This window comes from Medicago truncatula, chromosome 6 (genome assembly GCF_003473485.1).
Source record: "Medicago truncatula cultivar Jemalong A17 chromosome 6, MtrunA17r5.0-ANR, whole genome shotgun sequence".
NCBI classification, from domain to species: Eukaryota; Viridiplantae; Streptophyta; class Magnoliopsida; order Fabales; family Fabaceae; genus Medicago; species Medicago truncatula.
The window spans coordinates 10,884,723-10,901,733 of NC_053047.1; the positions used below are offsets into that span (position 1 = coordinate 10,884,723).

At 32.7% G+C, this 17,011-nt stretch overlaps 1 protein-coding gene across 1 annotated transcript; it reads left to right on the forward strand.

Moving 5' to 3' along the window:
• The first annotated feature begins 11,858 nt into the window (after positions 1-11,858).
• Positions 11,859-15,604, forward strand: LOC25495881 (xyloglucan endotransglucosylase/hydrolase protein A). The gene is made up of 4 exons (XM_013596139.3): positions 11,859-12,088; positions 13,545-13,645; positions 13,996-14,189; positions 14,993-15,604. Exons 1-4 carry the CDS (start codon positions 11,902-11,904, stop codon positions 15,390-15,392), a joined length of 882 nt encoding a protein of 293 aa, XP_013451593.1. The 5' UTR covers positions 11,859-11,901; the 3' UTR covers positions 15,393-15,604.
• Positions 15,605-17,011: the final 1,407 nt, after the last annotated feature.

Sequence of the window (17,011 nt, forward strand, 5' to 3'; positions counted from 1 at the left end):
GCTAATTGGAGATTAATTTCTAAAATTAGCAAGTTACAACTTGTCAAAGGATTGCCTAACATTGATTATCATTCAGATGCACTTTGTGGTGCATGTCAGAAAGGGAAAATTGTGAAAAGTACTTTCAAATCCAAAGACATTGTATCAACCTCAAGACCCTTAGAATTACTCCATATTGATCTTTTTGGACCAGTTAACACTGCATCTTTATATGGAAGTAAATATGGATTAGTCATTGTTGATGATTACAGCATATGGACTTGGGTAAAATTCATTAAAAGTAAAGACTATGCATGTGAAGTGTTTAGCAGCTTCTGCACTCAAATACAATCTGAAAAAGAATTGAAAATTTTGAAAGTCAGAAGTGATCATGGTGGAGAATTTGAAAATGAGCCATTTGAATCTTTTTGTGAAAAACATGGGATTCTCCATGAATTTTCTTCTCCTAGAACTCCACAACAAAATGGGGTTGTAGAGAGAAAGAACAGAACCTTACAAGAAATGGCCAGAACCATGATCCATGAAAACAATTTAGCTAAACATTTCTGGGCAGAAGCAGTTAATACTTCATGTTATATTCAAAATAGGATCTATATCAGACCTATGTTGAAGAAAACTGCATATGAACTCTTTAAAGGAAGAAGACCCAATATCTCTTACTTTCATCTGTTTGGATGTACTTGTTACATTCTAAACACTAAAGACTATCTGAAGAAATTTGATGCCAAGGCTCAAAGAGGAATCTTTTTAGGTTACTCTGAAAGGTCAAAGGCGTACAAAGTGTATAATTCAGAAACACATTGTGTTGAAGAATCTATGCATGTTAAATTTGATGATAGAGAGCCTGGAAGTAAAACTCCAGAGCAAAGTGAAAGTAATGCAGGTACAACTGATTCTGAAGATGCATCAGAATCTGATCAACCTTCTGATTCTGAAAAGCATTCAGAAGCTGAATCTAGTCCAGAAGCTGAACATACTCCAGAAGCTGAGTCTATTTCAGAAGCAGAACCTAGTCCAGTAATACAGAATGATAATGCTTCTGAGGACATTCAAGATAACACTCAGCAGGTTATTCAACCAAAATTCAAGCACAAATCTTCACATCCTAAGGAGCTAATCATTGGAAGCAAAGATAGTCCTAGAAGAACAAGATCACACTTCAGACAAGAAGAGTCTTTAATAGGATTGCTTTCAATAATTGAGCCTAAAACTGTTGAAGAAGCTCTCTCAGATGATGGATGGATATTAGCTATGCAAGAAGAGCTAAATCAGTTTCAGAGGAATGATGTGTGGGATCTAGTACCCAAACCTTTTCAGAAGAACATTATTGGAACAAAATGGGTATTCAGAAACAAGCTGAATGAACAAGGAGAGGTAACCAGAAACAAAGCTAGACTTGTTGCTCAAGGTTACAGTCAACAAGAATGCATTGATTACACTGAAACATTTGCTCCAGTTGCAAGATTGGAAGCAATCAGGTTACTTCTATCCTACGCAATTAATCATGGCATAATATTATATCAAATGGATGTCAAAAGTGCTTTTCTTAATGGTGTCATTGAAGAAGAAGTGTATGTCAAACAACCTCCTGGGTTTGAGGATCTTAAGCATCCTGACCATGTCTATAAACTTAAGAAATCACTATATGGCTTGAAACAAGCTCCCAGAGCTTGGTATGATAGACTAAGTAATTTCTTAATTAAAAATGATTTTGAAAGAGGACAAGTTGACACAACACTATTCAGAAGGACTCTTAAAAAAGACATTTTGATTGTACAAATTTTTGTTGATGATATAATATTTGGTTCTACTAATGCATCTCTTTGCAAAGAATTTTCTAAGCTAATGCAGGATGAATTTGAAATGAGCATGATGGGAGAATTGAAATTCTTTCTTGGAATTCAAATCAACCAAAGTAAAGAAGGAGTATATGTTCATCAAACAAAATATACAAAAGAGCTTCTGAAGAAGTTCAAGCTAGAAGATTGTAAAGTGATGAACACTCCAATGCATCCAACCTGCACCTTAAGCAAAGAAGATACTGGAACAGTAGTAGACCAGAAGCTATACAGAGGTATGATTGGTTCTCTGTTATACCTCACTGCATCTAGACCTGATATTTTATTCAGTGTATGCTTGTGTGCAAGATTTCAATCAGATCCTAGAGAATCTCATTTAACTGCAGTTAAGAGAATCTTTAGGTATCTGAAAGGAACAACTAATCTTGGACTCCTGTATAGGAAATCCCTAGATTATAAGTTGATTGGATTCTGTGATGCTGATTATGCTGGTGACAGGATTGAAAGAAAATCAACCAGTGGAAATTGTCAATTCCTGGGAGAGAATCTGATATCCTGGGCAAGCAAAAGACAAGCAACTATTGCTATGTCTACAACAGAAGCAGAATACATTTCAGCTGCAAGTTGTTGTACACAACTACTTTGGATGAAACATCAGTTGGAAGATTATCAGATTAATGCTAACAGTATTCCCATCTTTTGTGATAATACTGCTGTTATTTGTTTGTCAAAGAATCCAATTCTACATTCTAGAGCCAAGCATATTGAGATCAAACACCATTTTATCAGAGACTATGTTCAAAAAGGAATTTTAGATATACAATTCATTGATACTGAACATCAATGGGCTGATATATTTACAAAACCTTTATCTGTTGAAAGATTTGATTTTATTAAGAAAAATTTGAACATGCATTTTGTGTCTGATTGAAAATTTGCTTGCCTCTGAATAAGAAGTTTGGTTCTGAAGTCCATTCAGAAGCATCTGGTCCATCAGAAGCTCTTAACTGAGGTTCTAAGAAAAATGTGCTTCTGAAGATGACGTCAGCACTAAAACTTCAGAAGCGGTATACTTTGCTTCTGAATAGCAAGACTAGTGGGAACGTTGGCAGTTACTTTTTGTAACAGTTGTCCCATTACCCAAAGGTTAGTTTTCTGAAAAGTCTCTGACGTGGTCTATTTGTATTAGAGTATAACGAAAAGGGCAATGATGTTTTATTTGCTTTTAAACATACTAACACGCGCCCCCCAATTTGTCATTAATGCTATGTTTGTTTGTCTCATCTGAATTGCAAACGTTTTTGATAAAAACACTTAAACAAACACACACTACTCACTTCACAACTCACACTCTCATTTCACTTCAAACCTTCTCTGCTAAGAAACTCCAAAAACCCTAGAAACCCTTTTCTTCTTCAATCAATCTAATGGCTTCTTCAAGTTCTGCACCTGGTTCATCATCAAACATGCAACAAGAAGAGGCTCCTGCCTACGTGATTAAAGGAAGAACCATGTCCTTGGAGGAATGGGATTTAAAGATTCAATCAGAAAATCCAGTGGATTTTGCTTCTTTGGCCGCTCATAACTGCGATATTGGAAGTTTCTATGAAGCGCAAGGCTTGGGAAGCTACTTCAATTTTTTGAACGGTCCAACCTATCAAACTTTGATACGACATTTCTGGGTTAGAGCCAGTATCTTTGATAGAGATGCTGCTAAGATGGAAGAAGATGAAAAAGTTCTTCTCTATCCAGAACTCAAGGGAAAATCAAGACAGGAAATGGGCTTGGAACCATTCACTAAAACCCAGATACGATCAAGCATCATGGGGATTCCTGTATGGATCAATGATGATGTGATTGCTTTCGTCCTCAGAAGACCAGCAGAAGGAGATTATAAAGCTGGAATCACTAAACCCAAAGACAGCCCCTGGAATGATATTGTGAACAAAACACTCTACAACAAGGTCAAGGACTTCGCCTATGCAGGTATGAATGCCAAGACCAAGGTGATGCTGAAAATTCAAAATGACAATCTACTACCAAAAGGTGGTGGTAGTGATCAACCTTCTCTGGAACACAAAATCCTTTTACACTTTTTCTTAACTGGTGTAAAGGCTAATGTGCCCAGATACATCTTCAGGCATATGGTACAACAGCTCAGAGAGAGCCAGCTGAAGAATAGGTGTTGGGTACCCTATGGAAGGCTACTCTCTGAGATTCTCCATCAAGGTGGTATCATCAAGATGCTGAAGGAGGCAGAATTCTTCACAGATGAACAGTTGGGAACTGTTAGAGGAAAAATTATCAATGGAGAAACATTGAGGTCCATGCATCTGGTTGATGTAAAAGACCTTAATAAGCTACCCACAGATATGAAGGCATCTGATGCCAAATCAGCTTTGATTCCCAACTTTCCCCCCATCTGTAAGCAAGATCCTCTGGATGTTCAGATGAACTTTATCAGAGATCATTTTGAAAGGACAAGAGAGAAGATCAGTCTGAAAGATGTTCCTGAACAAATTTTTGGAGGTGTTCTTCCTGCTGCCAAGAGCAGGAAATCAAAAAGCAAACCCCTTTCTAAAGAAGAATACTTGGAAGAAGAAGAAGCTAAAAGGAAACCTTCCAAGAGAACAAGAAAAGAGACAAAGGTTGAGGTTGCAGCACCAAAGCCCAAGAAATCCAAAGCAAGTGTTTCTGCTTCTGAACAAGCTGATGCTTCTGAAGAAGTTCCTGCTTCTGAAGAAGATGTTCAGAAGCAGAAAATCAAGAAATCTGATGCTAGGGAAGCTGCTCTTCAAACCATCAGAAACAAAAGAACAAGGAATCTGAAAACTTCTGAAGGAAGCATAGAAGATCATGTTGAACAGCCAGAAGAAGAGCCAAGTGCTAAAAAGGCTAAGAGTAAGCCTAGTGTAATGCCAATGTTTGTTCCTACAGCAGAACAATGGCAATATGCTAGAAACTATACTGCAACTGAGATGGCTAGGAGGAAGGAGTTGAGACAGCAGAAGAAAAGAGAGGAACAACTCAAGGCTGCAGGGTATAAGCTTGCTCCTGAGAAGGCTACTGAGTTTGCTGCGTTGGCTGCTGAGGTTGAAAAGGAAACTGTCCAGGAGGGAGTAAAACTGCTATCTCAAGCTTTGAAAGACAAGCAGGCTTCAGGAGCTACTTCATCAGAACCAGCATCTAAAGCTCCAGAAGCAGCTCATCCAGAAGCTCACTCTTCAGGTACTTCTTTAAAAGCTGATATCAATACTCAGATTCCTGAACTTCCTTCTTCACCCTCATCATCATCCACTGAATCAGATGACCAACCCCTTAGTCAACACATTGAAAAACTACTAAATCGCAAACCTACCAAACTAACAACCTATGGAACAATTGATTATGAGCAGACACAAATTGAATTCTCTAAACAGAGGATAAAAATCTGTGAAAAATTCAATTTGCCTCCAGATCACTTTTTTCAACCACAAATTCCAGAAGCTGTTAGTATACAATTTCCTGAAATCAACCCACAAAATAACCAATCTCCACAAAAAGCCTCTGAAGTAGTTTCAGAAGCAACTACTTCAGAAACCCCCAACACCAAGAATCATCAACCCTTCATAACTTAGAAAAGCATTTAGGTGGTGAAATGCAACCTACACCCACAAAGGCCTCTAAGACAGTCCCTGAAAAGACTGTTTTGGAAAACCAACAAACAGAAACCCAAACAGAAACTCAAACCATCCCTGAGCAAACTGTTCCTGAACAAACTGTTCCTGAACAAGTTGCTTCTGACCTAGAACAAACTGTTCCTGAACCAACTGTTCCTAAACAGACTGTTTCTGACCTAGATTAAACTACCACAGAACAACCCCAGACCAACACAGAACAACAACAACAACCAGAACCACCAATAATTGACCTAACCTCTTCTGACCATCAAACAGCCTCAAATCAACCTTCTACATCTCAAACACCCATCCCAGACACTATCTTGGAATCTGAATTTATTGATGAACAGCTTATAAGATTAAGTGATGAGATTCAGACACTGATTCTTCGCAGAACAGTTCCTGTACCTCCTATTCACTATCTTGATCAATGGATGGATCTGAAGAAGGGTTTTAATGAGTTGCTGGATCAACTGAGCGCAAAATGTGTCTCATCTCACTCTGCAATGCTGAAGAGAATGTTGGATGATATGCATGAAGCAGCTAGAGTGAAGGAGCTGGATTACGTGCCTCTGTTAGCCAACACTCCCTTCTATCCAGAAGATGATTACACTTCAAGGGCTGATAGAATTCAAGCTGGGCTGAAAAGAAGACTGAGAGCACAGAAAGAACAACTTCAGAAGAAGGATGAGCAGATTAAATATCTATTGGAACAGATGTCTAAGCTAGCCAAACCTTAGTTGCACACCCAAATGTTGCTTGTTTAGATTTTTGTTTTAAGTATTTTTTTTAATTGCTTTGACTTTGTACTTTGACCTGTTTCTCATAAATCTTATCATTGCTTCTGAATCATACTTTTTACAAGCTTTTTGCTCTGATAATATTTGCTGCATTTTACTGTTGTTTACTCTGATACACTGTATTTTAAAGTTTATCCTTTTGTTGCTCTGAAACTCTTTCTTTTGTTTTTACTTACTTTTTGTTGATGACAAAAGGGGGAGTAGATGTATAGTATTTTAAGGCTCTGAGCCCCATTATAATAACTTGATTAAGTTAACTTTTTGATGAGCTTTGCTCAGAACCTCTTCTAAACCTTTTCTTTAATACTTCTGATATTTTATGAGTATTTTTATTGAAATTTAATTAATAAGAATAGAACTCAGGGGGAGCTTACAAACCTCACCTTAAAGATCTATTGGACTCAGGGGGAGCTTACAAACCTCTATCCCAGTAGTCAACTTATTAATTAGATCAACAACAATTGAACATTTTAAATACTATTGTTTGTCATCATCAAAAAGGGGGAGATTGTTGGAACAAAATGTGTTTCACAATGAACCTTAATGAGTTTTGATGATAACAAGGTATTAAAAATTGTCAATTGGTTATTGCTAATAATTGTTCAAGTGTACAGGACCAAAGACTAGTCAAGTAATTTCAATTGGTCTTGGAAGAATAATGGAAAGCAAAAGAATTCTAAGCATCTGAAGAAAACTGCGTCTGAAGCTTAAAGTGCTTCTGAAGCTGAAGTGCTTCTGAAGGGATGACGTCATCAGAAGCAGAAGCTCATCAGAAGCAGAAGCTCATCAGAAGCAAGGTTTTCATCAGAAGCGAAATCATCACCAGAAGCTACATTTAATCCATATATTCAAACTGAAGATCCAAAGTAGTTGTTTCTCATTTCAACCTTATCTAAGAAGAACGAAGAATTGGAAGGGAGGTATCAACGGTCTTTTGGATAGCACTGAGCATTTGTCCTTCGTTAACAGAGTTGACAAAGTACAAGTGTACAACCACTACCTCCACTACTCTGTTTTGTCCACGCTACAAGACAAGACAACAGCTATGCCTGCAGAATTTGTGCCTTCAAGATGGGAATGAATTTGAAGCTAATTCTTCAAAGGACTACACCCAAATCAGGCAAAGGATTACTGGTGAATGATCAAAGGATTTCAAACGACTCTTTAGACGTGCTAATTATCTCAACGTCTCTTTCACACCTCTATATAAAGGAGTGAAGACTTGAAGATAGCAGATAGAGATACACAAGTTAAAAAGCGCCAAAATTCTGTCAATTTGATTCTAAAAAGCACACTGAATTTCTGCACTGATTTGATACATCTTAGAAATTCAAAAGTCTAGAGTCTTTAACGTATTGTATTGTGAACACCACTGATTGTATATCAAGTGTTCAAGTCAAACTAATTTCATTGTATTTTTGTTTGATCAGAAGCCTCTTGCCTGCGTGCTTGAGCATTAGAAGACTCTTGCTTAGTGCTTGAGCATTGGAAGACTCTTGCGTGTGTGCTTGAGCATTTTTGAGAAGTCTCATACTTAGAGAGTATTGAGCATTTGTAATCTTTGTGATTATAGTGAAATCTCCTTGGAAGTGCAAGGGGGACTGGACTACTTCCGATTTGTGGAAGGAACCAGGATAACTGCTTGTGTCTTGCTTTTCTTTTCTCTGCTTTGATCTTTTCCGCTGCATATCTGATTCTGATCATTTCATCAGAAGCATTCACAAACTGCTTCTGAAGTTTTATCAGAAGAAGTATTTTTAGAGAGAAAAAGAAAACACAATTCAACCCCCCCCCCCCCCCCCCCCCTTCTTGTGTTTTTCTCACCTTCAGAAGGTCCCCAAAGAAAGGACCTTAGCAAACCACAATATCCTCAACCGCTCCACGAAGCTCATTATCAAACAACATAGTCACCTTCTCCATGTGAATTGGTTGGCACATTCTTATGCCAAAGAAAATTTTGGCAATACCCATGCATGATCGAAGTAGAAGAAGCTCACTCTAAGGATCTCGTAACTATGAAAGAAGGAGCATTAACTCAACAACCCTGGAAGCTCTCTTCATGGTCAACCCCTCGATAAAACCTTTATCTTGGCTAACAATCCCTCCAAGAAATTTCACCCCAATGTCGGCCTCCCAATATCCACAGGGAACAAGCCCTCGCGATGCTGATTACCATCACATGAAGGTCAAAAGATCTCAGTCTTACGAATATTCAATATCAGACCCAATTCTGGTCCAAAAACTCAAATGATATCTAGAGCTTTAGGGATCAAATATATTTTCAAGGATCAAATGTATATTTTACCCTACAAATTAACTACGACCAATCACACAAGTTTTCTTTTAAAGGGTTTATCTAACATATCTAATCTTGTACATATTAAAGCAAAATAATTTTTTATGAAAAACAACAATTATCATTATTTGGAGAACGCTAACCCGTGTCCCGGAGACATTGGTTGGACAACTAAAACAAGTACTCTCTCTGATCACTATTATAAATAAAACTTCATTTTTTAAATACATTAAATAATTAATGTATTAGTCTTTATTTTTGATTAGATATGCTAACCCGTGTCCAAGAGGCATTGGTTAGACAACTAAAACAAATTAAATAAATTTTTATTGAAAAGTAGTGCAATCATTACTTGATCAAATATAAGAACTTATATTTTCAAAACAAAACTCTTATTAACGGATTTCTTAACCAATGTACTGACGTACTGGTTAGCAAACTCTTATTATTGTTGTTAAGTTTTTTTCTTTTCTTTTTTTTTTGAAAAAAGAACGATTATTTATGAAAATTTTATTTATGAAAATCAACATGAGTTGACAACATATCCGAACTTTCATTTATTTTGGATGTGATTCATGCAGATCTCTATACCTAGAGATTATGAGCAAAACAATTCAGATTTGGTCCAACAATTCTATACCAACTAATAATACCTATAATTATTGTTCAACCCCCATTGGATAATAAATTTAAACATGGCTTATCTTAACCAAATCATGTGGGCATGTTTGTACTGTACCTTCCTCAAACTTGCTATTCCAAACTAACATAATCACATTTTAGATGGAAACATACATGCACAATTATAAGAAGAATAAGATAATTCACAATAAATTATGTATGTAGAAATGTATTCCTCTCCAAAAAAAAAATGTATTCAATATCTCAAATAAGATTATTATAACTATTGTAAATCACTTAAAATTTATAAGACTCTACAAACCATAGTAATTAACCCACTCTTCTCAAAAAAAAAAAAAAAAAAACTAACCTACTCAGGAGTTACAAATAAAAATTGATAGAAAGTCATTCACTCAAAGCTCATAAGAGATTCACTCTTCTCTTGCTCTTGGATTAGATGTTTCAACAAAAAATAAAAATAATAATACTAACCTACTCAAGACTCTTTTATTGTTAAGAGAGGATAATAGTTTATTTTTTATGATTGTGGCATAGAGAGTATCAATTATTTCACATTATCAAAAACTTAATTCACTTCATGATGAGAATTCTTCAACAACCTAGATACACATCTCTCTACCTCTTAAAATATTTTTCTTGAATTTTCACCACTTGTACCAAAAAAATATGTTTCTCAATTAAAATTTTCATGTCATGGAAAATTTACTTTCTTTTCATAAATCTATCTTTGTAAGTTGAAAACATTCTACTAATTTTTCAGTCTATGTTAAACCAATCATTTGTACATTTCCAACCCCATTTTACCTCTTTCCCTTGTATTTTTTAAACGGTCAATGTTAGTAATTAATTTTTAGATAATAAGTATTTTTATCTTTTACCCGGTTTGAATATAGGTTTTTCAACTCATTTCTCTCACTCACTTAAATCAATTGACTTGTCCTAACAAAAAAAATAAAATACGCTTTTACACAAATGTCTCCACCAGTTAAAAATAAATTTCTCCATATACCATTAAATTTCTTAATTGAAAGATAATATTACGGTGTTATATTGCATTATATAATGTTATTTGTACTAACTAAATACTATAAAGATATCACCACTCAATTTTTCTTTTTTATGTTAACCATCCGATTCTCAAGAAAAATGGATCTGACAATCGAAATTTATGTTGTTGAATACATATAGCCTAGTAAAAAATTGTTCCATCTAAGAATTAAACTCGTGTTCTCTCAAACGATTTCACATTTGGTGAATCTCATTAACCACTTGAACATAATTATTTGGTTATATACAATTCAAATTTGATCAGATGATAGTATGTGTTTGAGTGAGCGTTTATTGAATGTATTTTTTTTAATTGAATTGATATAATATAATACAATACAATATATTTATTTATTTTTCACTATAAAAAATATAGATCAAAATTGATAGATCTTATGTAAATGAATATCAAAATCAAATTCAAGTCATAAACTTTCAATATGTGTCAACTCAATTGGTTTATTTAATTGAGGAGTGACAATATTCACTCTACCGTCTTTTTTTAATATTATTTTATTAGATGAAATTTATGAAACTCACCGTTTCATAAATAACTCGACATAAAGTGATCAGAGTTCAATGAATTTCATGCAATAAGAGTGTGAATCTTAAAAAAAAAAAAATGTTAGAATTGATATTGTTAGCACTACTTTATATATTTATAATTAGTTTGAATTTTTTATTTTTCATTGTCGGACCCAAAATATGAGCATCTTTCGTCAACATTTGAATATTAATTTGGCTAAATACTTATTTTAGTCCTTTTAGTTTGACAAAATTCCTATGTTACTGCTTTAAGTTTCAAAAGTTTCAAATATGTCATTTTAGTTGATAAATTATTTCACTGTTACCCCTGTTATCAGTCTCCATTTAACTGATGTGGTGGGTGTTAAGTCGCTGACTTGGATCAAAACGATGCTTTCAAAGGCTCGAGGTAGTCAGAACGTTGCGTTTAATGGTCACAAATATTCATTTATAGGGCTAAAAAGGCAGTTATTGACAACAAGAACCACCTTTCTAGCCTTATAGATGATCATTTGTGACCATTAAACGCGTCGTTTTGACACCCTGGAGACTTTAAAACGCAACATTTTGTTCCAATTCAACAACTTAATGGTCAAATCGGCATCGGTTAAACAGAGACAGATAAAAGAGGTAACAGTGAAATAGTTTATCAACTAAAATGACATATTTGAAACTTTTAAAAACTTGAATGACTAACTTGAGAATTCCGTTAAACTAAAAGGATCAAAAATGATATTTAGCCTATTAATTTGCCACATGCCGGAAAATTAACCCTTTCTGTTAGACCTAATCCCATTTGTTTGGATTGCAATTTTTTAATCCAACCCAAAAAATGTTTCTAATAATTTTTTCTATAATGCGTTTGGAACCAAAATAATTTTGCTTCAAGCTAAAGAATGATACATAATTATACTGAAATCATATAAACAATAAACATAAACATAAATGTAATCTAGCATGAATGTGATTGATGACCAACGACCAGCTAGCAAGCGAAAGCTTAAGCATTTAAGCGCGTTACAGCTTCACATTAATTTGAAAGTGTGGTCCAAACAGGACCTTATGCCTATATATACTTTGTTTTATTTTATTCACAAAATCATCAAAAAACTCAAGTTGAAAAACACAAGATCATGAATTATTCTTTAAGGATGTGTTTGATTTTGTTGTCATCATTTGTATATGCTTCTTTTGCTGCAAATCCAAGGACTCCTATTGATGTTCCATTTGGTCGTAATTATGTGCCTACTTGGGCTTATGATCATATCAAATACTTAAATGGTGGTTCTGAAATTCTGCTTAATCTTGATAAGTCCACTGGTATGCTATTATTATTTTTAGTTCAAGAAATTTTATTAGAACAATATTTTTGTATAGGTTCTTATGTTGAGGTGCTCTTATTTGAGGCGCTATCGGGAACTATGCGATTTTTTACTTTTTTTTTTTTTACTTATCTACATTTTTAGTTCCTCTATTTTGACTTATTACGACTTTTTTTAACTTTTTTAAGTCCATAATTAGGGATGGCAAAAAAATCCGCACCCGTGGATATCCGCAGATAAAATCCGCCACGGAAACGGAGCGGATACCTTAATGGATATTCATGGATAAAATAAACGGATATTTCAACTACCCGCTAAATAGTAGATACAGATGCAGATTTATTGGCATCCGCATCCGCAGATATCCATACCCACTATTAAACCGAGTAAATTACATAAATAACGTTAATACCATTCAACTTCCAAAGCAAAAAAAAACTTTGGTACTGTTATTAGTTATTACACGATTGTTCAAATTTGTGTCACGCTCCTCTAAAAGGAAGTCAAAGTGGTTGGAATTGTTGAAGAAAAAAACTTTTTTTATGTTAAATATGATGAACTTTATTTATACTTTAGTTAAATCAAAGAAGTTTAAATATATCAAATGTAAGGAGCTTTAGTTATGTTTTTGTTAAGTCAATGATCTATGTTGTTATTATAATGCATGAATATTATATTTTGCTAAAAAGAAAAAAAATGCATGTGATGAACTTTAGTTTTTAATTTTCAGCTAAAAAAATTAACAAATATTTTTATATTTTTTAATAAATGTTATCCATGGATATCCGTGTATTACCCGCTAAACGGATATCCATGTGGATATGGATAGGGTACGGATTTTATATTTATCCAACGGAGCGAACACATATATCACACTATCATCATCCATGAATATCCATTGATATCCCTATCATAATATATTGGTCCTACAATTTTTCAAAATTTGTGATAGCCTATGTAGTAAGTGATAAGCTTATGTGACAAGTCACTTGACGATGTGATATATATTGTTTAGGTCAATTCTTATTTAACAACTAATTTTCATTCTATTAAAATTTACATTATCTAAGTGGGTTATCACCTAACAACTCACTTTAATTAATGTCATCTAATTTATAACAAAGTAAGTATTTCATTTCATACATAAAAAAAAATAAAAAAATTAAGCTTTAGATGTAGGAATATTAGTATACGCAGTTGAAGTTTAAACTTTACATTCTGCACTTATTTATCTTAATTGTGAATTTTTAACCACTACGCTACTTATTTGTCAAAAAAAAACTTAAATATGTCATTACTAAGAATTCTATTGTAATAGAGCTCTATATTTTTCTTTGAAAAATTAAGATGATTTCTATTCATATTTTTCTTTTTAGTTTTTACTAATTTGAGTACTTAGTTATAACTAATTACCAAACTCAATTTTGTCATATTAATGTGATTTCTTTTAACAGGTACCGGCTTTCAATCCAAAGGGTCTTATTTATTTGGTCACTTTAGTATGTTCATAAAAATGGTACCTGGTGATTCAGCTGGAACTGTCACTGCTTTCTATGTAAGATAAAGATTACTTTTCTACTATTTTATGATTTAAATTATATATCCATAATCACATCATTGGTCAATCAGCATAGTTAAATTATTAAAGATATTTGGCTTTAATCATAACTATATAATTTTTTTACGCTGACATCCACTATATAAAAGGAAATTGCTACTTTTAGCAAAATAAATTCAACGAAAACTTCACGATAGCAAGTAATTTTATTGGCTAAGTGCTGTTTCACTATCTGCTCGGGACACATTCTCTCAGGATATATAGCAATGCTCTATATAAAAATTAAACTATTATTTCATCTTTTGATCTTCCCTAATTTATTTTGACTATACTTTGGGAAATTGCAGTTATCCTCCCAAACTGCAGAACATGATGAGATAGATTTTGAGTTCTTAGGAAACAGAACAGGTCAACCATACATTTTACAAACAAATGTATTCACAGGAGGCAAAGGAGATAGAGAACAAAGAATTTATCTTTGGTTTGATCCTACACAAGCTTATCATAGATATTCTGTTTTGTGGAACATGTTCCAAATTGTGTAAGCACTTTCAATCTCATTATTTCATCATTCACCTAATTAGTAACAATTTTACCTACCCTATTTGGTATCCATCTTATTCACCTCTAACTTTTAGAGGTCAATTTTGTGAGACATGCCTCATATTAGTGTTCGTTATAAAGAAGTACCAAGAAAAATAAGAAGCATTTTGTATGTTACATATTATTTGTTAACAAAATAATCTTGATCTAAAAATTTATTATTTTTTCTAATACAAAAAGCTATTTTGTTTCTTATAACAAGTCATTTAATGTTAGTATTAATACAAGAAGCTGTATTTCTTTCTTATAACAAGTAATCTAATTTTAATAAGTAGACTAAATGAAAAAGAATATTAACAAAGCAATGTTTTTTTTATTGTAAATAAACACAAATTAGTTTTGTTTTTAAACAAAAATCTCTAAATCATTTTTTTTTCCAATAATCTTACGGAAAGATACGCCAACATAAAAATCATTTTTTTTCATTAATCTCTAAGAATTTTAGATAACTTTATTTAATTTTTTTTTTTTGGTACAATATTTAATTTTCTTAATATCATAGAATGTTATAAACTTTGGTTTCTAAATTGCCATTAAGGGAAATTGTTGCATAAAAAATAAAAAGGTTATTGAATTTTTTTTGAATGATATACAAGAAACAATACAAGTAAATAAACTAAAATAAGTTGTTGTTTATTTATATTTTAGACCTTTAAACTTGATTTTTATTGTTGTTTATATTTCAATATTGAGTAGTGTTCTATATTCTCTTTCATAAAAACTCAAATGTGGAATATGCAGTTTCTTTGTGGATGATATCCCAATAAGAGTCTTCAAGAACACCAATCAGTTAGGAGGGAAATACCCATTTAACCAACCAATGAAAATATATAATAGCTTATGGAATGCTGATGATTGGGCTACAAGGGGTGGTTTGGAGAAAACAGATTGGTCCAAAGCACCCTTCATAGCCTCATACAAAGGGTTTCATATCGATGGTTGTGAAGCTTCTGTGAATGCAAAATTTTGTGACACACAAGGAAAAAGATGGTGGGATCAACCTGAGTTTCATGATCTTGATGTTGCTCAATGGCAAAGACTAAGATGGGTGCGTCAAAAATACACAATTTATAACTATTGTAATGATCGTAAACGCTACCCTCAAGTTCCTCTGGAGTGTACACGAGACAGAGACGTTTAATTAACTTTCATATACTATACTACTGCTACAAAGAATATTTATTCTTCAAATGTGTGTTAAAATTGGGGGGGTTCATCAACACATGTTAGTGTTATGATGCAAAGTGGTTGTTAATATTTTATATTGTTTATTGTGATATGTAATTGTTTGAGCTATAAATATTAATCAAAGATTTGTGGAATGGAAGGAGATGATTTTGATGTTTTAACTAATGATTTCTTCAAGTTTTTTCTTTCAATCTATTGATGGTTTTTTTTATCTATATGTTTGTTTGACTTACACTTTTGATCTTTTAGTTTCAATCATTATGATTTTCATCCCTCTACAAATATTTTAGAAGATTTTTGTGATACATTTTACCCATAATTATGAAAATAATGTTTAAAACAACAAAAAAATTAGTGAAATTAAAAACCTTAATATTATACAATAATAAACCTTACAAACTTTTCATTACAAAGATTATCATTGTTAAAAGATTTCAATTTTCTAATTATAAAGCTATTTTGAACTCCAAATCACTTAATCAGAATTTAAGAACTTTGAGTACTTGATTATTGAATTCACATTTTGAGAACTTAAGCAAAGCTTTGCTCACAATAGATTGTCTAAACTTTTTTTTTTTTTTGTTTTACGGTGAGAATCACAATTCATACACATAATGAAAGAAGAACAGTCATAATAGAAGTTATCATGCATTCACATAATACTTATATGCCTCCAATTAGTTGAATATAGGTCAAAAGATTAGTCGAGATTTCTCAAGTAAACATTTAGAATGCCTCCAATTATAGCTTATACCCAAGGATGATTTATAAAAAGTTTGAATTGTTAAAAAAATGAAGAAAAAACGTACAATTTTTTGTACTTTATAATTTAATTAATTTAACATTTAAAAAATTAGATGACTATAATTTAATAAATAAGTTATTGTTGAAATTAGATATTTTTTGTCTATTTGCTTGTATTACTATTGAATTCTATACATAATATTTATTTACAGATTGATGTCCAAATTTTTTCAATCCTCATCAAATCCCTAAGATAGAGTCACGATATTCAAAAGACCGACTCTAGTTTTAACCAAACGCCTAACACAAACCCTAACGTTTATTTGAATAAAATTAATAGAAATGACTAAATATAGTAACGGTGAGAAACTTAGAGGACCGAAATAAATCAATTTTTAGTTAGAGAACTAATCCGATACCAACTAAATAGTTAAAAGACCAAAAAGATAATTAAGGCAAGTATTAATATATTTTCATTGAGATGTGGATATATTTTCAGTTAAAATATTCATTCCCATGTGTAGTCTTATGATTGTTAATTTCTATTCAGATATTAATATATTTTCGTCTAAAATAGTCGATGTAGAAAAATGTTCATATTCTTGTGTGTAAACTTATTATTTTTATATTTTTATTCTGATATTAACATTTATTCCCTTTTTTTGTAAAAAAAAAAAAATATTCCCGTCTAACATATTCTTCTAGAAATTAGCTAAAATCAAATATTCCCTTATTTGTGTGTCCTCTGTACGGAAAAATTAGCTATGCATATTCAAGGAAAAGTGGAGGATGGAAGTTGGCGGCCTATCCATATTTTAAAGGATGGCC